The sequence below is a fragment of the Anabas testudineus genome, chromosome 17 (assembly GCF_900324465.2).
Source record: "Anabas testudineus chromosome 17, fAnaTes1.2, whole genome shotgun sequence".
Taxonomy (NCBI): domain Eukaryota; kingdom Metazoa; phylum Chordata; class Actinopteri; order Anabantiformes; family Anabantidae; genus Anabas; species Anabas testudineus.
The window spans coordinates 17,268,441-17,293,509 of record NC_046626.1 but is presented as its reverse complement, the minus strand read 5'-3'; the positions used below and the strand labels follow the sequence as shown (position 1 = coordinate 17,293,509).

General features: G+C 43.1%; 1 protein-coding gene across 7 annotated transcripts in view; it reads left to right on the top strand.

Moving 5' to 3' along the window:
* The first annotated feature begins 199 nt into the window (after positions 1-199).
* Positions 200-25,069, top strand: part of LOC113171613 (microtubule cross-linking factor 1) — a 49,177-nt gene continuing 24,307 nt past the window's right edge. For 4 of the 7 annotated variants that reach the window (XM_026374091.2, XM_026374087.2, XM_026374086.2 and 1 more), the window contains exons 1-5: positions 201-1,548; positions 3,836-4,060; positions 4,756-4,914; positions 23,133-23,192; positions 23,485-24,870. In XM_026374091.2, the coding sequence (XP_026229876.1) occupies positions 700-1,548; positions 3,836-4,060; positions 4,756-4,914; positions 23,133-23,192; positions 23,485-24,870 (2,679 nt within the window). In that variant the 5' untranslated portion in view covers positions 201-699. Of the gene's footprint in view, positions 1,549-3,835; positions 4,061-4,755; positions 4,915-23,132; positions 23,193-23,484; positions 24,871-25,069 lie in introns of all 7 variants that reach the window. The other 3 variants (XR_003299719.2, XM_026374085.2, XM_026374089.2) reach the window with 1 other exon arrangement.

The following is a 25,069-nucleotide window of genomic DNA, read 5'->3' as shown; positions in this document are numbered from 1 at the left end:
GGACTGGGTTTCCATAGAAGGAGGTGGGTATTGTTTCATCTTTCTCCTTGCGTTAAGGTGTTTATTACCCGTGTGTGTGTGTGTGTGTGTGTGTGTGTGTGTGTGTGTGTGTGTGTGTGTGTGTGTGTGTGTGTGTGTGTGTCATTAGGGCATGCGCACCAGAGCGTGTCAGACCTGGTCCCGCCTGGTCCCACAGAAAACAAGGGGTGTGCTTGGGCGCTTGCGAGGCTGCAGCGCATGCGCCCCGCAGAAAAATCACGGGCGTCGAGCCTCACACCGCAGCGATTGCAGATCTTACATGTCAGATAGGAAGGAGTGGGGAGGCGGTTCGAGACACGGGGGGGCCCGGTGAAACACAGGGATGGAGACCAGGTCTGCAGAGGAAGAAGAAGGCTCCGACTGACTCCTTTCTTCCCAACTTGAGCCTTAATCCCTGTCTGCAGATGCAACCTGTCTGCCAGCCCATCCGTCCCACTAATCCGTTTTATTGCAGTGTTTCCTCCAAGGGGGCTTCAAGCAGTGACAACCTGGCGAATGCAGAGAGGATGGAGTAAAACATCCAGCTCAACGCAGGATGCGCATCCTCAGCCTGACGAGGAAGAAGGTAGAGAAACCTGACTGTACTACTGGTGGCGCATGTCAGAGCTGTTCCGCGGTTCCGCTGTGGATTGATCGTTTCCTTCATCGTCCTTCTGTATAATGGAGAGCTCCAATGGCTCTGGCAGCGACACCAAACCGCAGAACCACCAGCTGGAGAAGAAGAGACTGAACCGTGCGCCTTCGCCGGCCAGACCGTTCCTCAAGGATGTGCACTCCCGCTCCACAAGACCACCTGCCATCGTACCCAAATCCCCCAAACTCAACAAGCAGCATCCGTCTGCCACAGTGTCCTCAGCCCATCCGAACCGCACCTCCAGGCGCAACACAGCCGGGGCGAAGGAGAAACCAGCCACGGCAAAAAGTAACACCAAGTCAGCTGTCGCGAAAAAACCCACGAAGGTGCCCCAGCATGCGGCAGCTGAGCCCAAAGCCGCCAGCACCAAACCGGACAGCACCAGCAGCCCGATCCTCGCTAAAGGCAAAAAGGGGAAACTAGCCTCGGGGTCCTCGGGGCCTCCCAGCCATGGGTCTCCCATCCGGGTACCCACCGGAGCGACTCTTGGCCCCGTCAGCCAGACCGACAGCAGCTCGGACCTGTCCGACTGCCCGTCCGAGCCGCTGTCGGACGAGCAGAGGCTGGCACCGGCCGCTAGTAGCGACGCTGAGTCCGGTACCGGCTCTAGTGACCGGGACCAGACGGCAGCAGATAATCCGCTGCGTGGAGAAGCGCAGCCGGCTGCTGCGGCTCCGGTGCGCACAACCGAGGCTTCCTCCGCTAAGGGAAGCATGTCTCAGGCTCAACTCGCTCCGGGGACGCACGGAGAGAGACACAAGCAGGAGAAACCCTCAACAGGCGCACAAACCAAACTGCCAGGAACCAAGGACGGAACCGAGGAGGACCTGCTGCGGGAAATTGAAGACCTGAGATCTGAAAACGACTACCTCAAGGTAAAGTCTGAGCAAGTGGATATGAAGTCCAGGGAGAGGGAGAGACCTGTTTAATCAGCTCATATTCAAAATTCAATTTAAAAAACACCTCATTTTGTTAGAGCCTCATGTGGTTTTATAGTGGGCTACAGGAGCAGCTGGTTTTCAAAGACCACAAACTGTCCTGTTCCTGGAGGTTCCCGGGTTAGGTCCTCATCAGCATCCTGTTGTGTGTCATTGAGCAACCTTCACTTACTCACAAATTGACCGCACAAACACCGAGTATAAATCAGAATGACACCAAACGCACCCCTTTGGATGCCCAGCTGTCGTGTTGTCCCACTCCGACTCCTCATCCATCACCGTCGTCTTATTTATTTATTGACGGGGGTTTTATTGAAGGTTGCTTCACCTCAAGGTGCATTTTAAATCCAACCTTTTTTTAAAAACGAGCTGTCAAAGTCATCAGAGTCTGTTTTGGTAGAACATAGTGTCTCCTCTGTTGCATTTGGGACACAGACACTTCATTGTCTTCATGGGATGATGTGCTCACACACTCTTATTTAGCATTTTCCTTTTTTTATTTGAACTTCTATTAAGTAGTCAACACATTTTTAAATCTGTATATAACCTGAATAAATAAATTAATGTGTGCACTGACATCAGCCAGAGGAAATATGGACGTCTAAGAGGGAAATAGATGAATCCTAACAGGGATTTTCTTAACTGTAGTTTCTTATCAGTGTATTTTTGCATCAAGATCCTGCTTGAAGATTTCATGCAGGATCCCCCCCCGCCCCCATTCTTTAAGTAGGCTATCCCCATAAGTTGGGGAGGGGAGGCAAACAGATAATGCGGCAAACAGTTTTGCAGTTTTTCTTTTCTTTCCAGATGGGAGACAGGTTTATTTGCATATTACTGAGTATTATTTCAAACTTGATCACGCCTGTCCGTCTCTGGCTCGGTGCAAATACAAGAGAGTTAATCAGCTTTGCCAGCTCTCGCTGTAATGGCTTTATCCCAGAGGACTTGATAACAGTCAGATGTCCCGTGTGTGTGTAGGGGGGGTTCAGGCAACCTCCTGCCTGGATGTGGAGGTGCCAGCTGGGTCCCAGAGGTGACTCCCCCACCAACGTCTCAGGGAGTCTCTGCTACTGCTGCCTCTTATGCTCTTGGCCAAACATGTTTATCACCTTTAAAAAAATATCCCTCACTGTCCTGTTATAGATTATGTTTCAGGTATTTTGTGTTTTTAACTGGAGGTGCAAAGGTCATGAGTCATGGGTCGTGGGTTTGAGACAGTTAGTCAAGACAAACACAACAATATTTTATAGATTAATCAGTTTTTTGACGATTTGAGAAAACAATTATCAGATAATCATCTATTGCTCACAGTTTGATCAATAAAGTTATTGTTTGAGCACAAAATTGGGAGAAAATAGCATTAAAACTTACATCTTAAAAATGCTTGTTTTGTCCAAAAATCAGTTCTCGAAACAAATATTATTAATATTTATATATAATTAAACAGGAACGCAGCAAATCTTAAAATATGAAAAGCTGGAACAGTCAAAAATTTGTCATTTTGCCAAATTACCTGCTGCTTCAATTGTCAGCAGACTAATGAAGTAATCAGCATGTTAATTCCATTTTGCAGATCTTTATTTTTATGTCTACTGCTGGAGCAGTTAATAGAGTTTGCTGCTGAACAGCTTCCGTCTCAGGATGCTGTCCTGCTGCTGGCTCTGCTTTTTACCTGGCCATCGATTGGGCCGACCCTGCTCGAGGTCATTAGCTACTTCCTCCAGGGCCCTCCTCAGATGACAATGGGCTCTGTGCTTTTTTTAAACGAGGATAGATTTAGTTTTCATTAATTGACACGCTCTTTCCTCTTCCACCACCACTTTTCAGTATCCACTTGTTTTTTCATCAGGTGCCAATCAGGCCTGTGAAATATCTAATCCCAGGGGAAATCTACTGAGCACACGGATTCCTTGGGATAGGAGTCAAACCATCGCTTTATCTCAGTACCACAGATAAATCTGCCTTTTTCCAAACTAGGATGTTTCATGTGAAGAGCAGATGGACAAAATGAAAGTGTCCAGTCCAAGAACGTCCTCTCAGAGAGCTTAGAGCCAACTAACATCAGCATTACTACAAAACTATATTATATCACCTTTGTTGTCATTTTATCATTCATAGGTGGATGTTACCTGTAAACTTTAACCCACGTCATCATCTATGACCTTAAAACAGTTGACAAATCAAAGTAACAGCTCATCTCTGTATTTCTCTTGCTGTCTCTCAGGATGAAGTGGACGAGCTGCGGGCAGAGATGGAGGAGATGCGAGACAGCTACCTGGAAGAGGAGGTCTACCAGCTGCAGGAGCTCCGGAAGGAACTGGACCGGTCCAACAAGAACTGCCGCATCCTGCAATACCGCCTACGGAAAGCCGAGCAGAAGAGCCTGCGGGTAGCCCAGACCGGCCACGTGGATGGAGAGCTGCTCCGGACTCTGGAGCAGGACCTGAAGGTCTGTGGGAGCGTTTCTACAGTACAGCATGCGCTTATGTTTGTTTGTTTCTTTATATTAGGCCTTGACCAGATGCCACAGCCACTGACTTTGGGCTTTTATTTTGTAATTTATATATCAAAACATTTGAAGTATTACTACCTGGTAAAACACAGTGTTGAGTCATCTTGATGTTCTGAAGCTCTTCACTGGACCCAGACTAATGAAATCCAGTTCTAACTAGAGTAGAGGTTTCTTGAAAAGGTGATAAATAGCACCTTGTTGCTGTTCGGGAAACCGTGGAAAACAGTTTGATGACAATAACTGAATAATTGACATGCAATAAAACCAAGTGGAAAATTAAAACGGTAAATAAAAAGCAGAGCTTTTCCAGAGCTTAAGCTCTAATTTTAAGGTCCCAAAGATAATTAGTTACTGACACAGCACCACTCTGTACCAACACCTTATCCCAAAAAAGAGATTTTCAGTGTATATTTGTACATTTATGGAGATTTACTGTAGATTTTAAATCCTGCAACGCGCATGTTTCTGCACAGAATTGATGTTTGGCTTCCTCTCCGTGTAATAAGTACAGGTTGCATTTTTGGATGCAGCTGTGGACTTTAAGTGACAACGGTTTGTGTTAAAGAACATGAGATAAAATGCTCATAGACTCGTTTTGTATTATGTAGATAAATGTTTGTTCTTGGTGTCAGGTGGCCAAAGACGTGTCGGTGCGCTTGCACAATGAGCTGGAGAGCGTGGAGGACAAACGCAGCCGAGCTGAGGATGAGAACGAGCTGCTCAGACAAAAGATCATCGAGGTGGAGATTTCCAAACAGGCACTGCACAATGAGCTGGAGAGGACCAAAGAGGTGAGAGGATAATGACGCTCAAGTGCTAGTTATTATGGTGTCGTTCCAGGTCACCCCCACACGTTCGCTTTCAAACCTACTGAGCTGTGTTTTCATCTCGGTAAACAGAGATTTTCTTACATGAATACAAAACCTTTAAATAAGCCAACGTGTTGTTACTGTTTTTAATACGTGGACCTGTGGAAACCTTCGCTGGTTGTCGAATTCGCTCGGGGCTTGTTGTGCATTTGTCATCAGGGAAAATGGCAACAGGTATAATTATGACTGATTTTGTCAGTGCGCTGGTTGAATTTCCTCCATATGGTTTCATGTTGGGCACTTCGGTGCACACTTGACTACAAGTATTGAGTGTCGAGGGGAAATCTTAGTTAATGGGATGTCATTTAAATTCAAATGGTGATCACAGTCTTGATCAGCAAGGTCATTACAGTGAATTCAATGCATCAGTCCCTCCCCTCCCGGAGAGCCCTTTCAAAAACAATTGCTTTGTGCAATGATGCAGAGATTACACATCACACACACACACACACACACGCACATATACAGTAATCAGTGATGAACTACAGGTAGGTTAGATGCTTCCTCATTACCAAATTGTCAAATACTACATCAACGCCACTGAGTACTACTTCACATAGATCTATAGTAGTGTTCAGTATATCTTGTGTTGCAATCACAGCTCAGGAGTGTTTCTGACCCTCAGGCCAACAATTAAATCCAAACCAGTTCCTGTGAATGTGTAACTGGAAAGACGCTCAACTACTTGTTCTTAACCATGTTTAAGTTGAAAGCAGATATTTAACCATGTAAATAGTCTAAAGAGTACATATTAAGTAGTGTGTGTAAACCCTTTGAAAGATCGGGTTTGACTAGCAGTTACTGTATTTATAGGTTTACACACACACACACACACACACACACACACACACACACACACACACACACACACACACACACACACACACACACACACACATACTTCCAGTTCAGATTGTTCTAATTAGTTCAAAATAAGTAGTTTTCTAGGTTTCAGACTTTTGTCTATGAACATTTTGTATTGTTTGTCTCATGTGGTTCAGTAAAGACGGTGTTTTCTGGGATAGGAGTCGAGTAAGGTCTTCTCAGGTAATAAGATGAACGAAATCTATTCTCAGTGCTGCTCATGTTGAGCTGCTTAGACTAATCGTTTTTGACAACAGCAGGTAACATGGCATCAGGCAACAAAGGGAAATTAGGCTAATACCACAGCAGTTAGTACTGAAACTGGGCTATTTCTTGGCAACTGTATGACACCGTGTCTTTTTAACTGTCATCATCATCATGTGTGTCTTTTGGTTTGATTCCCAGCTTGTGCTTGGCTCTGTTTTTCTCCTACAAGCCTCTGCCTGCGCTCGTAACGCGTCTTCTACTGGTTTACAATCTATATTCTTATGACCTTAACCGTCAACATTGTTGTTTTCTGAGGCAACTTATCAGCACCTGACCAAGATGTCTGCACTGGGACAGAGACAGAAAATCCATGTCTAGTCTGGACGTGCTACTGCAGCACATGCAATCTCTAGTTTTTGTTGCAGCCTTATGCAAAGTGAAGTGTTTCACATGAGGGTGTTTTTTATTTGCAGTAATAGCAAGTGTTGCTGGTTCCAGTTCCTCGTTTCTGAACAGCATTGTGATACTAACGACCATACAATGACACAGGCTTCGCTGTACACAGAGAAATAGTGGAGGCGATAGGAAAGACGCTCAGCTCGTGGCTGCTCCAAATTATTGCAGTTTTTCTTTTTTGTGTGTTCCCTTGAGGTTTGTCCCAGAAAAACACAAGTCCTCTCTAGATCTTAACATTATAATGCAGCACTGCAACATTTTCAGTTTTTTGTTTCATGGAATCCATAATTTCTTTGTCCAGGACTTTTTCCTGTGAGGAAGTTTAACAATTACGATGAAAGAGTGTTTACAAACATGCTAAAACCAATTAGTTAGGGATTAATGTAATTGACTGAATCTAAGAATCTGCCCTCTGCTCGTGGAGTAGTTCAGTCATAGAGATACGTGTCGGTGACAGAGGAGCGAGGAGGAGCAGGCGCTATGATAAGAATGTAGTTCAACTGGACTGATGGGTTGTTTCTTTCCCTTTTCTGCTTCAGTTTGACCTTGTAAAGCTGCTGTAATGTTACGCTGTGAACAGCACAGGTTTGATTTTAAAATTAAATGCTAAAATACATTTTGAATACAAAACAAGCTCCTTTAATATTTCACAGTTAAACAAGCTATATGAAAACAATTTCTTATATTAGAGTCAGAGGCAGGAGAAGTACACAAGTTAATCTACAAGCAAATAGTTGCCACTAGAAGTTGAAGCACCGCTCTATAAAATGTACTGTAATTATTCAGGTGACTGCAGGAACTCTAAGAAATAAGTTCAGTTCCACTGTAATTGTAAATGGAAACGTCAAGTAAAGGACCTCATAACGTAGTCGATAATCAACTGCTCATCTTTCCTTATCTACTATGATTGTGAGTATTAATAAAGTGGCATTTGTTTTAAAACATAAAAAATCAAAGTCAAATATTCCTACTGACCACAGACAGTTTGAGCATCTCTGCCCTTTAAAGCCCATCTCCTCGCGTCCCCGTGCCTGTTCTCTTCGATCAGAGGCTACACAGTGTGACTCTGGCCCAGAGATTGGCACCCCTGCGTGGATTAATCCAACAAGAGGGCCTGTTATAAAACAGCTTGGCGTGCCCTGTGATGAGAGGGGAGGGCAGGAGACAGAGAGGGAGAGTGGCAGAGAGTGGCTGTAATCAGATGTCAGATGTAGGCTCTGTGTGCCTGTGATGCTTCCAGATATTACTGATATTACACAGTTTAGGAGGGCTGCTCGACAGGACCTTCTGTTGTTATAGTGCTGGCCTGAGGAACAAATTACTGCCGCTGCGACTGTGTGGTCAGTATGACGGTCGAGAGATTTTTCATTCCTCTGACATTTGAAGAAAGGCCTACTGATACGTGTAATGAAATGGAACTAATGAAATGTCAACCTGCATAACACGAGTGTCAGGTGATTTATTAGGTGTTTCCAGTCCCTTGTGATGAAATCATCTTTCATTACAGTAATATGATAATCCTTTGTGCTCTGTGTTTCCTCCTCAGTGCACACCAGGTATGCCTCATGTCATAGTTCCACTGTTGTCAGACGGAAGCATCACGCGAAGTCAACGTGCATACGATTATGCAGAAAAGTTGTTAAAGAAAGACTTTATTTTGTAAAATGTTGTACCAGTGAAACCCGTTTTTGTTGTCGGAGAACGTGCCTCATCACTTTTTCGCAGAGAGTTAGCTGAGACAACAAGTCCTTCAACCTTAACGCTCAAATACTTTGTTATTTGTTCTCCTTGTATGCTGTAATCGAACAGTCATAGTAAGGCTCATAAATCTGAAGCAATGCACTTACACTCAGGTACTGACACAACAGAATCAACAACATCTGCACAAATATGGGTTTTCTTGTTTAATAAGGGTTTATTTTTTAATGTGTGCACTTCTTTCGACCTACTGCATATATATTTTGAAAGACTTATGGTGTCCTGCTGCTGTTCTGTGTGCTCTGCTCTCCTCTCCTCTGCTCTCCTCTGCTCTCCTCTCCTCTGCTGTGTGGAGAGAGGAGCCATAAAATATGTTTAGGACATTCAAGCAGTTAGAGCCAAGGAGGGGAGTAAAGTTGGAGACTTTCTGGAGACATTGTCATGATAAGTAGAGAGTGTGTAAGCGTTCACCTAAAAATGTAATGGGGTATGTGTGTGGATACAACCTGGACAAGGAGGCACAGTAATAGTACAACTATAAACAGTGTAGACAAATACAGAGTGAGGCACTTGGAATGAGTTCTGCTTCGTGCCATGGGTCTTACTTAAGCAATAAAGTAGTACTGCTAAGACTATTTTGTCTGTAACCTCAGTCATTTGGTCTGTACCCTCCTATATGACTCCTAAGAGTGTTTGTTTGTCAAAGCAATATGCAGTATGAGATTGTGGATGAGACTGTATTTTGCAGTTTGGTTTGGTTACAGCCCTACTGACAGTATTTTCACACTTGTGTAAAAATAGGAGTTGGCGGTATCCCTGAACAGTAGCTCCATCTCTGTTGCAGCGTTTCACTACTACAAAGGTTTGAGAAGGGATTGCCTGCATTCTCAAAAGGTAACATCAGCAATGCTGGAGTGAGGTTCACTGCAGACATCATTTGTTTCATGTCAGGGCAGCTGCCTCGTGCTCCTCTCTCGCTCCCTTCTCGCAACATCTCTGCAGAAGATGTGTTTCGTCTTCAAGTATTATCTCGTTCTCCATTTCGCTTCTCTGCTCTGCTCCTCACCTCTCCTTCGCGTCTTCCCCCGCTCTGCCGTGGCTCTGATGGAAGAGACTGAAGGCATCTCATTGACCTAGTTAGTATCTGGTGTCTGACTGCACCAATGGGAAGGAGAGCAGGCGCGAGGAGAGGAGTAGCGCAGGGACTCTGATGTTAGTCAAAATCTGCTGCAGTGACACACATCCATACAAAGCCGTCGTCACGAAGCAGCTGTGCAGCTTTTATAGGCCACATACTGTAACACACCGCAACTTTATTGCTTTTTAAAGAGGCTGCAGATCATTTAAGCAGCACTGATTGTGTCGCTCTATAAGCACCCACACAAACCAAATTCAAAAATTTCAAAACCATCAATTCTGCATGAAACCCTGGAGCAATCAAATTCTGACGTGCTCTCCTTTGAAGTTTAAAACCCTTGAAAAATGAAATTCTTCCTCTGTGTGGACAGGGTTTTTTTTTTAATACACATGAACATGTGTTCAAAAACAGTTTTAATTTGCAGAAGTATCAAAGCACTACTTTAAAATCACACAACATCCTGAAGCAGTCGCTGTTGCACTGATCAAAGCGTGTCTGATTTTAAAGTAGTTCAGAAAAATGTTTTTAGTTATCTTGAACACAGTCTACAGAAAATCCTGACTTGGGTTTCTCATTGAATGTTAATTTTAAAACCCCAGTTTTGTGTATTAAGTGTATTAAAATGCTATTTCCTGCCTTTTTGTAGAAACATCCAAACAGACAAAGGATATTTTTCAGTAAGAAGTAAAAATATGATGCAAGAAATGCAAGGGAGCTGTTTTTGGCATGATTAACTTCAGTATATAATAATAATAAATCATATTTTCATTATTCTAAAGAATAATAAGCATAATCTTAACTTGTTGCAATAGACACGTAGCTCTAGATGTGGTTATGAAGGATACAGTTCCAGAAAAACATCTTCACATCATCTCACAGCTTAGCCTAGATTTGAAAACAGCAGAACAGCACACAGTTCCCATCCAATGCTGTGTTCTCAGATGCTTTTCTTCTCCACTGTAACAAATGGTATTAGCAGTTATATTTAGGGAGGTTGACAGCAGCTTGGCAGGCTGTAACTCAGGCTGAGTCATTGTGTTTCTCACCTCTCCTTCAAACACAGGGAACAGACAGGACATCAGAAAAGTAGAGCTCCCTGTAGTGCGTTGGGGGCCGTAGCCCTGAGTGAAATATAGTCCTCAGCAGAAATGTTTTCGGTCTAGCCAAAGGTTTTAGAGTGAGCGTGAAGATGTCAGGATTGATCTCTGTTATGCAGGAAGAGGAAGGGTGGAGAATCCCTTCCAAGCTTTGGGGATTTTTGCTACTGGTGGAACAAACAGGAGGTTCAGTAGCCACCTCAATGTGCCCCCATCTCACCTTAATGCAGCTCGATTAAACATAATTTGATGTCAACAGTGGATCAGATGGCTGCATGTAATATGAAAGTCACCCAGCAGCTCTACTTAGATGTATGTTTAAGCTACTGTACGATACATCTTTGGTTAGATTGTTTCCAAATTCAGCTCTAATTAACATGTTTTCAGTAGCAGTTTAGTTACAAACAGTGCTGATAAACCCCTCATCACCTCATCACCGACTCCAGCACAGTGGAAGAATTAGCAACCAAGGAGCCAGATAATTCCCTCTGTGATCAGTTTAAACCAAACAGGGAGAAAATTAAAGTGAATATTAGACTTGAATTCATCATTTATGATTTGACATTTCATCCATAACAACATTAAACGTCTTCTAGATTTTTTGATATTTTTTTGATTAGCACAAAAATGGAAAATTAATCTAATACTTTTTTTAACTTTTCAGACAAATGTTTTTAAAAACTGATATTTACAGTTCTTGTTTCCTTTATGCCAAACATTTTATTAATTAATTCAGTAATTTTTGTTATAAAATCTCAGAAAATACAAAAAAATTCCTTCAATTTAATTTCATCCAGCATCAGTTCTCACTGTAATCCAGGCCTGCTCACATGTTTTGTATCAGTCTGCAGTTCTTCATGTCAAAAACAGTGTGTGCCCATGATCAGAGATGAGACTACAGGGTGTCTGTGGAGCCTGATGGACTTAAAAAAAAGTTCATTTGACATGGCCAGGGTCAGAGACCGTCTGAGTCAGAGAACTGTCACCACGCTCTTGCCAACAGCAGCAGGATGAGACGATGCTGCATCAGAACATAAATTGTACATATTGTTCAGTGAAATATCACTACTTTGGCCAGAAAGAACAGTAGTACATGAGACACACAGATAGGGCTCAGTAGTAGTACAATAGTGTAGCAGCCAGTGGAGAACAAATAACTAAATTTTAAGTCTAACAGCACCAACGTTTAGACCTGCAATAACTCATTTTTGCGCCACTTGGGGACGGTGGAAACAAACCGTGAACACGATATTGACAGTTAACCACCTTTTAAGCTGATGTGGTGAACTTGTTAGGAATCAGCTGCTTGTTTCCACGTCCTCCAGATATGGAACCACATTATTATTTGTTTCAAGTTGTGTCTCTTGGCATCTAACCAACGAAAGTCCATTATTCATAATTTAACTCCTGAGGGAAATTCCTGCCTCTCAGGTGCTAAGTGCTCCATTATGTTCACCAGCTAATCACTGACTGTGTGTGTGTGTCTGTTGTTTGGTGCTGAGCAGGAAGTGTGCAGGAGGTTGTTACAGCTTTTCAGCTAAAAACTCCTTTTCTGAGGCAGATAGAAACTGGTGCTATAGTCATGATTAAATGATGACTTCAGCAATAAAGATCAAGACCAACCTGCCTACACAGCTTGTTATACTTTAATGCCGTGACTTCTTAGTGACAGTTTCCTCCTCTTCCTGTGTAATGTCTTAAATCTTAATCTTTTGACCTAGGACTTTAAATATCCCTTTAATTATCACATTTAATATAATAAATGTAATGTAATGTAATATATTTTATGTTTATGGCAAAACGACGCAGCAATAGTCGCACGTCATTTTCATTCTTGTCTTAAATATGTGATCTTACTGTACAATATATATTTTTACTGACTACAACATTGTTACAGCTGTGTCTGTACACATGCTTTAAACTATGAGAAAACTGTGATTAGGTTTAATCATCAAAACTTCAGACACAACCGTGATCTTTTCTTAACCTTAACCAAAGTGTGTCGTTGCTTATATCATAGACAGGACTGTGAATGGGAATTCAGCCACGTCCCAGTCATTCTGGTGCGCTTCATTAATGTAGAACTAATTGTACTAATGGAGATGCTCAAGAGATAAGACAACAAAAAGCTCCAGGAAATGTAGCTGGTACTGTAGCTGTGGCCCCGGTGAAAACACGTGGACCACCATCTGGGCTGAGTCCAGGTAACAGCTCTCTAGATTACTGTGGGCCTCTGTTGCCACCTGAGCTCAGAGTTCGTTATCTTTTACACCGTTCTGCTGGGATTTGATGATGACAAAGTATTTCAAGTCTCACTTTCTCCTTTATTGACTCCCCTCCTACCATTTTCGAGCCACAAAGACAGCATGTGTGCAGAGGCAAACGCCCCTCCCTCTTATTACCAGCCTATTGTGAACCCTTTGACACACACAAGGGGACAGTGAAATACTGAAGGGCGGAAAGTGGCGCAGGGTGCAGACAACCTCATTATCAGCCAGCTGGACACTTGTGCCCCCTTTATTACACTCATCCCCCACACTACACCCTCCTCCAACTCTCCTCCCATACAAGCTACATAATAACGCTCTGTTGTCTGGTTCCCATTAGTGGTTGGAGTCCAGAGGGACAGATCCAGTCCACGTCTATCTCGAACAAACTGATTCAAGTTGCTCATACTCATACAGTAGTTACTTATTACCTTAAACCCATACTGTCTTTAGAGAACAAGTTAGTTCATGCTAATTATGAGTAGTATATGATCTTCAATGAGGCTACAGTCCCCAGCTAGGTGATAATCATGGGCTGAAGCATAATACGCTGCTGTTAAAGCCCTACTTAAAGCATGGCGACCATTTTGAAAAGTCTGTTTACAGAAATTATCACAGCAGAGACTAAATAAGCTTATTGTTTTTATTCTTTTGTAACACAGGAATGAGATTTGATCCTGTGAATTCAGTTGTTTCATATTTGGATTTGTGTTTTTCTCTTTTTTCTCAACTGTGTCCAGCAGATTATTTTGAAACAACTTCCCTGACTGCATTTTCAGTTCAATTTATTTTTATACCACCACAACACAAAAAAGTCGCCTCAAGGCTCTTCGCAATGTAAGGTTTAAGAACTAACAATAGAACTACATAAAGAGAATGATGTATTCAGGCAACAGTGGAGAGGAAAACAACAACAGAAGAACCAGGTTCAGGGTGGGTGGCCATCTGCCTCTACCGGTTGGAGTAACAAGAGGTCTTTTATGTTTAATTGAGCTACATACACGAGACTAAGTCATTTTCAAGTACTGCACAATACTTAAAAAAGTGAACAAGCAAAGTAAAATAATAATTGGTAAAAAAGACAGACAATCAGTAGCTACGAACCATGATCCAATCATACTGATCAAATATTTTATTTTCCACTTTGAATTTAAAATAAATGTTGTCAGCTTTAACACAGACTGTCATTAGGATTAATTCCACATTGGTTTTGGTCTTTTTATGGGATTTTTTAAGTAACACCAAAGTAACACCACCAGCTTTGTCCTTTAAATAGAAAATATTATTCTTCACAACAGGTTACATAAGAAAAAAGAGACGGTGCCTGTTTTTTACATGTTTGAGATATTTGCTCCGACAGGAACAGCATGGGAAATGTAGTATCTCTTTCCATTTGTGATTTGTCAGCATTATTTCGCCTGGGGGCTCCAGTCAAGTGTAGCTCTCCGATTTTATCCGTCTTCTGTGGACACGATGATGAGTTCAGAGCGACATTTGCTTCTCCAGCTCTCTCTCCACATGGCTCTCTATCTGTTATCTCTGCATACTGCACACCGCTGGCACGCTGCCAGTCAGTCTTCCCAGAATACACTGTGGACTGAGGAGTTTGCAGGCAGATGACATGGCAGCTCCACCCTCCTCCTGGCCTGTCTGAGCCGCAGTGTCATTTATAGCTGTTAGTGTTGCTCCACAACTGGGTCGACTCCTGTGACACTTTGAATTCTTTTTTTTATAGCCTCCACTTAGGTGTGAACCGTGGTTGAGAGTGCAGGAGACGTTTTAGACCTGCAGACACAGCAGGAGAGTGAATGTCTTTCAGATATTATGGCCTGTTTTTGTCACCTGTGTCTCCCTCGAGGATGGTTTGGCTGAGTCTGCATGCTCTTTCAAAGCACATCCTGCAGCTCATTTAAGCATTTACACACATTCTCACCTGGGAGCTGCCCGCCACAGTCTCCTGTCTTCACCGAGGGCTATGTAATGGCTGTTGAGTGGGAACAGAGCTACTTAATCATATTTACGTTTGTCAGAGTTGATCTCAAATAAATACTTTATAATTGTTATGCTACTGCTTCCTCTTACAGTTTCTTTTGCTGTCATGTAAGATCTATGTCAAATGCCACACTTGTGTAATGTAGTTTTTTATTGAAAGGGATTTAAGTACATGATTCAACAATTCACATAACGCTGGAGCATATTTATACCCATCACGCTTCTATACAGTCCCTGTAGTGATCCAAACATGACGTACTATCGTTAAAGGAGCACGTAAATGTGCAACAAAAGTCAATTAAGTCACCAGTCTGCAGCCATCTTAGAGAAAACAACAATAATAAATGTAAAGCACAGATTGAAATGAGATGATTTTAAAAGATAAGAGAAACAAAGAGTGTGATATAGAAAATAACCAGTCTAATTGATCTTTCAGAGGCTTATAAGGATGAATAATTCACTTTCTCATTAAGGGGAGAAGATTAAACCAACTCTATGTGTGTATTTTACTACGAAAATTTAATCTCAAGTTTTAATATTTCGAAAAGGTACGATTGCGTAGTAGATTTTAAAATGTCTTTTTAGTAGAATTTTCTAACAAGTTACAGAAAACTTCATCCACACAGTACAAAACACACAATAAAGTCTGTTTTGAAATGACACTTGTCTCACGGCAGGAAATCTGTTTACTGATGCCGGTCCGTGCTGCCTGACGGTCTCTTCTTGTCTGTTTTATTACACAAATATCAATCAGCACTCCCCCCCACTGGCCTCTAGCAGCCAGGGACCTGTCTCCCTGTTTGACTCCTCCACCAGGTCCATCACAGAGCCAATGGGGGGTGGGTGGAAGGGGGTTGCCAGTTCTGTGCTTGTCAACCCTCCACAACAGTGAAATTCAGCCCCACAGCAGCTCACTGCTGCTCATGGCTGCAGCCTGTTCGCTCTTTAAAGCTGCAGTGCTTGATAAAAATTTCAAGACTAAGGATCAAATTTCATGGGACAACAATTTGCACACACTTCAGAAATGATTAATTGCAGCACAAACACAGTGACTAATTAGAGTTAGTTCTTCTAATTAAATTGCCTGTGTAGTCACAACATGCCATCTGACGGACTGAGTGTACATCTTACACACCGAGTAGTATCAATCTGACTTATGTTGGCCAGAGGAGCTCACAGGTGGAAGCCGATAAAGTAAAGCACCTGGTGGAAGAAGGAAAATTCAGCAGTGATGCATTCTGCATGTATCCAGTAAGTTAAGTCAATCACTCAGTTCTCTCAGTTAACGACCCCCTGCTCATCGTCTCAGTCTTTCAGTTTCCAGGTCCAGGTTTTTTCGATTTTGTCTGTCTCAGGCCGTCCGTTACCGCGGCAACCAGTGATGGACAGCCCATCCAGGCGTTGGGTCATCAATTACTGTGAGGACATTTCCAGTCTTTACTTCTGTTCTCAGAGCAACCAACCAGTGTGGCTTGTGACTCCACTACTTTCCATTAAAAATGTCCGAGTGGGGCGTCTCAGAATGGACAGAAGAATACAGGAGTTGATCTGATGCACATTTATACTTTTATACCAGCTAGAATAGAGAGCTCACTGATCACAACCTGTTTAAACTGCAAAGATTTTATCCTTTATTCTTAAAAATAATTTTTGTATGTGAGTCTGTTTCTACGTGATCTTACTCTCATGTCCAAACATGAGGAGGTTAGTGATTGGTATTGATCGTATGGTGCTGATAGTAACAGATGCTTGTACTTGTTTTCAGCTAGATTCACCCGTGTGCGTGTCATGAAGGGACCTTGAGGTGAAGCTGATTGTAATTATACATTTCAGAGAAGCTAAAGCTGCTAATGGAAGTGTTCACTGAAGTATAGCCTCCGCGCTCTCTCCTGCACATTTCTTAGTATGAGATCTGCTGATTCAGCACTACACGCCCAATCCAGGCGTTCGAGAACCAGTTTGCCAGCAAGTTAATGTATCATGCAGCACACACACACACACACACACACACACACACACACACACACACACACACACACACACACACACACACAGTGACTAATCACAAGGCTGAGCTGGTGTTACAGTGTTAAACCTGATTCACTGTGGAAGGAAACTGCTCCTAACAACCACTTATTTACATTTGTTAAATTGTTCAGTCCTTTATCCCCTGATTGAGAAAATTGCTAATTGTTATTAGCAGCTCTTACCTCCTGATGTTTTATTTCTCAACAGCGTGAAACAGCAACATGGCTCTGCTCTGTACAAGGGATTAGTAGAAGAATTTCTTCTGTCACCTTTAGAGTTGTCTCAACTTTGTGTCTTTGGTTGGTGCCAGTTGGCGTTTTGTTTTCCTGCATGCAGCATGCCAGGCTGTCAGCGTTCAGGGACATTTGTAAAGCATGAATTAAAGAAGAGTTACACACCCTAGAAAAGCTCTATTGTCCTGCTCTTTAATGCATGTCGGGTCTCAGACTTCTGGAGACGAACATTCGTTTACACACACACACACACACACACACACACACACACACACACACAGACACACACACACACACACACACACCTTTATTACCATGGTTTATTGCTAATGAGGTATACACCATGTAAATTTGCTTCTTTGGCTTTTTTAAAACGATTTATGTCCAGCAACAGAAGTTAGTTGGACTTCACCCCTCTATGTTTTTGCAGTTTAGCTGGATGTCGTGAAAAGGAATTATTCGGTTTTATTGAATTATAGTAGATACGATAGAAAGTTCTTGGTCTAGTAATGAGTTAATTAGATTTTTGTTTCCTGTATTATACAATTGCCGGGTTTTAGTTATAAATATCATGGTGCATTCAAGGTCTTAAAGAAGTAGCCTATCAGACAGCTAGAAGTTCAGTCTTTAGTTGAAGAGGCCGATTGTGGATTTCACATTCACAGAGTTGGAGAGTGATCTCTGGACAGCTATTGATGTCGAGATGCAGGGGCGATAAAGAGAGCAGAGTCTGTTTACAAAATGCTCACAACCGCTGGGGTTGGCCTGACATTGGAATGACCTCGGAGTGCTGCAGTCAGCCTGTCTCCCTTCCAAGCATATGCACTCACCTTCGGTAATATATAAACTCACAAACGCCTCATGCACACATACAGCAGTTTTATGGCACGTTGCTCATTGACAAAAGCACAAAAACAAGCAAACACAGATTCTTAGATACATGTGGGATACTGATGGCTGCAGACATATAGTATTTGCACCCAGACACACGTTTGCGTCGTCTGAGCAGCGCACTCTACTGGATTACTCAAATTCAGTTAGCTCTGATTGGTTTAAAGCTTTTTCAGAAATTACCGCTGTAGCTAGTCGCAGTAGCCTCATGCAGCCGGCATCCATTTTCAACTACAAATTGAATTTCGTTGGGTTGCATGGTTCATGTTTGGCCTATGGCGCACATCCAAGCGCAGTATATTTAGACGACTGCAGGTGCTGCAACCGAAAGATTGATTGCTTATAAAAATAACACAGCTCTGTAAATCATCATGTAGCAGCAGCTTTCACAGAATGCTCCTAGGATGGGAATAAAATTATTAAAATGATTAAAGGAAAGTGTTTGATACTCGTCAAGTGTGTGTGCTGTATTAATTAATTTATTGAAACGGATTACAGTCCAGATTGAGCACTCATTCATCCAGATCTCACTAATACAATCTGCCTCTAAACATTTCATAGCGACTTATCTGTCTGAGCTCTCCCGCTGGGCGAGTGATATTTATTCTGTTGTGATGGAGTCTTAGGCTCCTCTGTCAGGGCTGAGAAGGGGTTTATCTGCATCCGGCGGCAGTCGCAGCTTCTTTTGTGCTTTACTCCCCCACTCCCCCATCAGCCCCTCTATCCCGCCCCCTTTTTGCTGGTCACACCATATTTTCTTTTAAATCCCATTACCAGAGCCAGATGCCGCTCTCTGCACTGTGTTACGGTCTTTGAACACAATCATATAGGCCGCACAGTGGAGTACAGATGCTCTGTTCCCCTTCTTACTCGTCCTCCACCCTAAAAATATTTTTTTCCTCCCTACATTGGGATTTTTGTTTGGTGATGTCACTGTGCAGCGTCGTCCAGCTCTTGTTCCAAAAAATGCCTCAGCATCTTACGCAAACAGGCGTGTCAGAGTACACAGTATTTCATCTCTCAGATGATGTGCTTTTCTCTTACATTACCCTGAGGTGACAGTAAAGCAGCTAAAACACAATCATAATGTAAATGTATGATATTCTACTCTTATTGTAGTGGAAAGTATGATGGCAGTAACATACACACACTCTCACACACAACATGTCAGCATCTGGTGTTTACATCTGTGTCCTTCAACTGTTTAGTCTTTAGCCCCAGACTCTGACCTGAACCCTCATCCTGACGCATGTCAAACTTAATCCTTACCTTAACCTGCAGTAACACTAATCCAAATCGCTATTTTAAACCCAAGCCTTACACTGCATTAACCCTAAATTCAACTCTTAACTCCAAACATAAGGCTAATTTTAACCTAATCTCTTTTATTGCAGCAGATGCCTTAGTCCAGAGGTGGGCTTTGTCAAACGAAGATCTGTTACACCTGATGTTAAACAATGCTGCACTTTCAAGGGCCAAGGTACAAAATGTACTGGAGTAAATTCCTGTCTAAAAGTGAAATTCAAAGTTTACCCCAGTACCAATCCTTCTTTAATCTCATGTTTCAGACTTAATCTGTACATTAAATTAGACCTTTGAAAAATGTTTTATGTTCAGCTTTAAATGACCTTAATCTCATGGTCTGAAGTCCAGCTGGTTCTCAGAGGGGTAGGACAACACACACAGTCCATTATCTGCCCCCAACATTTCAGATGCCCTTTATGCATGACATGTGTGAGGCCAGCATAAGAAGGAGATGTAAAAAAGGAAGGAAAGTAGGGGGGGTGAAGGAGGGAGGCAAAAGGATGGAGTAAAAAATGGATGAGGGGGTCCAGATGGGAGGTACAATGAAAGGCCAGTGACATACAGACAGTCAGTCGGTCTGTGAGGGCCCACGGTGACTGGTTCATTCAGTCCCAGCAGGGTGATGAGTGTGTAACTACAATCTGCTAATCCCACAGGCTGGCAGACGCCCAAGGGAGTAAAAACCAGCCGCACCAGTGCTACAGCCAGCTCTGACACCAGCTGGAGCAGCCTGCTAGCCTGCGTGACTGACTGCCGCTAACCCACGTTAACGGGCTCAAGAGAGCAGCACATTGCATTTTGTGTGACGCAGTCATGCAACAGTGGAGCCATCAGGCTTCAGGTGTTTTTATTATCTCTGCTTATGATTCATCTAGTTTGTTATGTGACTCTTTCAACGGGAATAATAAGACGATATTATAATTAACGCACATATTCCATGCAGTTGGTGTCAAAAAGCAAAACCAAAAATGATCAGTGACTCGGGAGGAAACATAGATTCAGTATTTAAGACTCTTTGGTGGAGAGAGATGCAGAGATGGTTTAGTGAAATGCTAATCTTATTGATCTACTTATAAGTGGATTACGCGACTAAAAAACCCCTCACTCTGTTGTCTATATTTACATTTAGCAGCGACTCCACTGAAGGACTTAAAACTGCGTATAATTGTGTGATCCAGACATTTTCACACTTCCCAGTTTCTGGACATTAGTGGATCTTTATCCCACGGAGGAAGAACACACTGTATCAGGCTCTGGAAACATATTTAGAAAGTACCGTCCATAAATGCTGCTGCAGAAAATGTTGTCATGCAAGTTTGTAAACACCTCTCCTTGTTGTTTAAGTGGACCCCACTTAGAGATGCCATTAAGCTATTTAGATTAGTGCCAACGAGTACGTAAATGTCAGTTTACACAATCACATTTGCTGTTGAACTACTCAGACAAACAATTCAATGAGTTAATTTTCTCTCTGATTGCACTTGTGTTTTCTCTGAGCCCCAGTCTGACTTCTGTATTTAGTAAACAGGGATCTCTGGTTTGTGATGGTCTGAGGAGTTCTGCACAAGATGCTGTCTAATCCGCTGTCTCCCCAGAGAGATTAGCTCTGTCACCAGGGCTTGGGATAAAACCACAACTGGTGTTTGAGATGCTGACACAGACCCAAAGCTGGTGTAGCAGATAAAAAAACAACCAAACCGCAAATTACAGTATGACATTAACACATAACGTTAATTATAATGTTATAGAGGGAATTCCTGGAGCTGAAGTGAGTTATATGAACACTTCTGGATGGAGGGGTTATAGCAAAAGGTGAGGGTCAGTTTGCCACAAGGTAAACAACAGCAGTGTGTCACAACTCAACATTTGCATCACCTTAAAATGGGTTGTTATGAGTTGCATGTGGGACAAACCTCTTCACTTTCTTCTGGAGAGAAAAGCAGACAGTTTGTGCCGTGACTAGATTATACAGTGATCCCTCAAGCAAAGAAAACAATCCACGTACAATTAACCTTTCTGCATTCAGCTCAAAGCAGATCTCTCTTTTTGAATGTGTCAGTAGAGAAGTTAAGTTCGGATCAGACACAGAAACTTCAAAGGAGACTGTGAAGGCAACACGAGGTCAGACAGAAGGTTGAAACTCTTCTCAGTGTCAAATAGTTTGTGTGTTTAGAAAGACGCCACAGCAAGTAATGAAAGTATGTTGAGAAGGCTCGTATGCTGTGTCTAAATGAGATTGAACTGTGCAGGTTGTCACAGAAGATGTTGGACACATGTTCGGGTTACAAAACATAACACAGAATTTGAGGCAGACATTTCTCTCTATAATTATCACTGCCCACAGTTTGGCTGCGTTTATGTTTTGATGCCGTTTCTAAGTGGGCGATTCCTTCCTGTCACAGGGCCAGAGACTGAGTCAAAGTCCGTTCCTGCTCTGGGCAAAGCAGGTTTACCCTCACACTTTCCGTCCGTCTGGCCATGAATGATTCACAGTGTCCTACTGTTCTTATTTTGGCTGGCAGCAGCTTGTACAGTGAAGAGTTTGCTTTATATGAAGTAAAAATGAGCATGAAATAGAAGGAGACCATTGTTTTCTTAAAGAGCAGCAGCAGAAACACTGATGAACAATATTCTCTTCATTCGCTGACGGGTCTTCACTGAAGAATAATTCCCAGCACGGTGGCAGAGTGACACTGAAACACTTAAACACACATATGTCAAAATAATAATGTGAAGATGAAATAGAGTTAGAGCACTGTGAAGGCATCTATCAGAAGTCATGGACGCCAACATCTGTGCAGCTGTCCCATAGCAATTTACCCAAGGCGAATAATAAAGTAGATATCAAATAAAAACATTTTTAAAAACTTTAAACCTACTATTAACCTCTAAACTGTGTTTCGAGGTGTGATGATGAGGTATTTCAGCCAAATCAATAAAAAAAACATGAATTAATAAATAGTACAGAGGAAAACCAGACAGGATAATGTATAGATGGATTTGTGCTATTATAATAACAAAGCTATTTAAAGACACCATCTTAGGCTCTTTAAAATGTCTTTTTTGCAATTTACTGGTTGAACAAATGAAAAAAATATATTGAGGAGATCGACCAGTAATGAAAGCGACTGTAATAGATTTGAAAAATATGAATATCAAGTTATGCTTCCTAGGAAGGAGCCTGGCTGTGGATTAACTGACCAGCAGACCCTTTAAATAACGCTGCCTGGGCAGCGGTCTGTTCCTGGAAGAAAGGTTCACACTCTGCATTTATACACAGGGATTTCTCTCCCTCCCCTTCTCTGTCGTCTTCCCTTTATTTCATTCTTACTTTCTCTCTCTGCCCGTCTGTCTCACACCTGTCTTATGATGCTGCAGCTGATGGGAGAAACCGACTTGAATAGAAAAAGAGTTGCGTGCAGAAGGCTCAGTTTGATCCCGACTTTGCCTGCGATGCCTTCCCTCGTATTAGCTACTGGACAGATTTCCTCACTGGACAGACAGATGGTTTCCCTCAGTCTTGTGAATCTGAGCCGGGATAAGACGTCTGTCACACTGAGCTCTGAATGTGATCTAATGCCCCCTCGTGCAAAAACCCCAAAAAACATCCTCATCATCTGTACTGTGGGTTTAACCGACTTAACTCTCAGCACAGTTTACATGTCAACGTGATCATTCACTCTCTCACAGTAGAACTAACATGATAACCACATGTTGGCCTTTGATATTGACTATTAGGATGAATCATATTCAGTGTTCGTTATCCGTAATTATATCATCTGCAATCTGCATTAGAGTAAATGCTTCCTAATTAGACTTGGCCTCGACCTGATGATGGAAATGTTATGAAAGCTGTCAACATACATTAATGTCTCACTGACCTTTTTGCAGTCTGCTTCACATTAGTGGAGTTTTGTTGAAGGAGTATTTTAACATTGCAACATCCTTTCTTGTACTTTTACAGTCTGGACCGAAGAGACGAGGAAGCAGGGAAACATTTAAAGACAAGAAAATCACAAGTCAGGTAAAACATTATTATATATTTTACTCTGCTGCATGGATTTAATGGCCTGAATTTGGAGTTTCAGTAGTGAGTTGAGCTCATTGTGCAGCTGTCTGGGCTGCAACTCAAAACTACTGTTTCCCGTCACCACTCTCGTAGTTTTGTTTTTCACTGGCACAGGCAGCTGTTTTCTAACACTACCTGCTCAGCATCAAACTGCAGACAGACACAGTTAGTGAACACATCATGTCAATCTTGTGTTCCCTATTAAAGGGTTTTTAATTGTGTCTTCTTCATCCTATCACCCCACCAGGAGGACAGTGCAGACCTCAGGTGCCAGCTCCAGTTCTCCAAAGAGGAGTCGAGCCTGATGAGGAAAAAGATGGCAAAGTTGGGCAGAGAGAAGGATGAACTGGAGCAGGAGCTGCAGAAGTACAAGTCCATCTACGGGGATGTGGACAGTCCCCTTCCGCTGGCCGAGTGCTCTGGTGGAGGACCTCACACCACTCGAGAGGCTGAGCTGCGATTGCGGCTCAAGCTGGTGGAGGAAGAAGCTAACATCCTGGGGAGAAAGATTGTGGAGCTGGAGGTGGAGAACCGCAGCCTGAGGGCAGAAAACGAAGACATCCGCTGTCAGTATGAAAGAGACTGCTTTGGGCGGGAGCCCTTCTCCAGCATGCCCTCGTCGCCGTATGGTGGTGATGCATTGGAGTCGGCCAGCGAGCTACGGCGCCATCTTCAGTTTGTGGAGGAGGAGGCTGAGCTGTTGCGCCGCTCCATCTCAGAGATAGAGGACCACAACAGGCAGCTAACATCTGAACTCAATCGCTTCAAATTCGGGCCCAGCAGCAGCAGCAGCAGCTCGGGGCCTGTTGCAGAAGAAAGTGGTGACGGAGGGTTGTTCAAACCTGGCAATGGGGGGAATGGAGGGATGATGATGATGGAGGAGCTCAAGTCAGCCAGGATGCAGATCAATGAGCTGAGTGGAAAGGTGATGAAGCTGCAATATGAGAACCGTGTCCTCATGTCCAATGTCCAGCGCTGCGATCTGGCCGCACACCTCGGCCTGCGCACTGGCAGCCCTCGAGACAGCGACGCAGACAGCGATGCAGGCCGTCGAGAAGCCGCCGAGGAAGAGGAGACGGGGCGACTACTTCTCCTCCACCCCAAGAGAGAAGGCCCGGTTGGGGGCGAGAGTGACTCTGAAGACCTGTTTGAGAAAACAACAACCACCTCAGGGTTCGGCAGCATCAAACCTTCAGATGGCAGCGAGCTCAGCGCCACTGAACTGGCAAATCGCAGGAGGGAAGAGCGGGAGTCATTCAGTAACGTGAAACGAGAAGCAGAAAGGCTTGGGAAGACCGTCGACCGCCTCATCACTGACACTGACAGTTTGATTTTTGAGGGGAGGCTGCTCGTGACGACAGGTGAGAGTCTAGAGGGAGGGGCGGCCTCTGGATCCAAACCAGACACCCAGGTCCTGGACACCATCAACACTCGCATGAAGGCTTTCCGCACTGAGCTGCACATCTTCATGGAGAAGTTGGATCATATAGGAGAGGGGCTGAGAGAAAGGACAGACGATCTGTCACCGATGCCAAACCTCACAGAGTCCAGCAGCTTCCTGTCCACAGTCACCTCCATGTCCCGTGACTCTCCCATCGGTACGTTTGGAAGAGACCTGGTGACGGACTTCCAGGTAAGTTCAGTGGATCCACTTGCTCGAACGTTTCTTATAGATTTCTAAGGTGACACCTTTTTGGCACATTGTTTGTTTTTTTTTTTGGCTGCATTGTTCTTTTGCAAAAGAAAAGTATCAATAAGGGAGAAGGTCTGTCAGCCATGATGGAGAATAAAAGACAATACTTAAGATAATATTCTCTTATGCCCATTCAAAA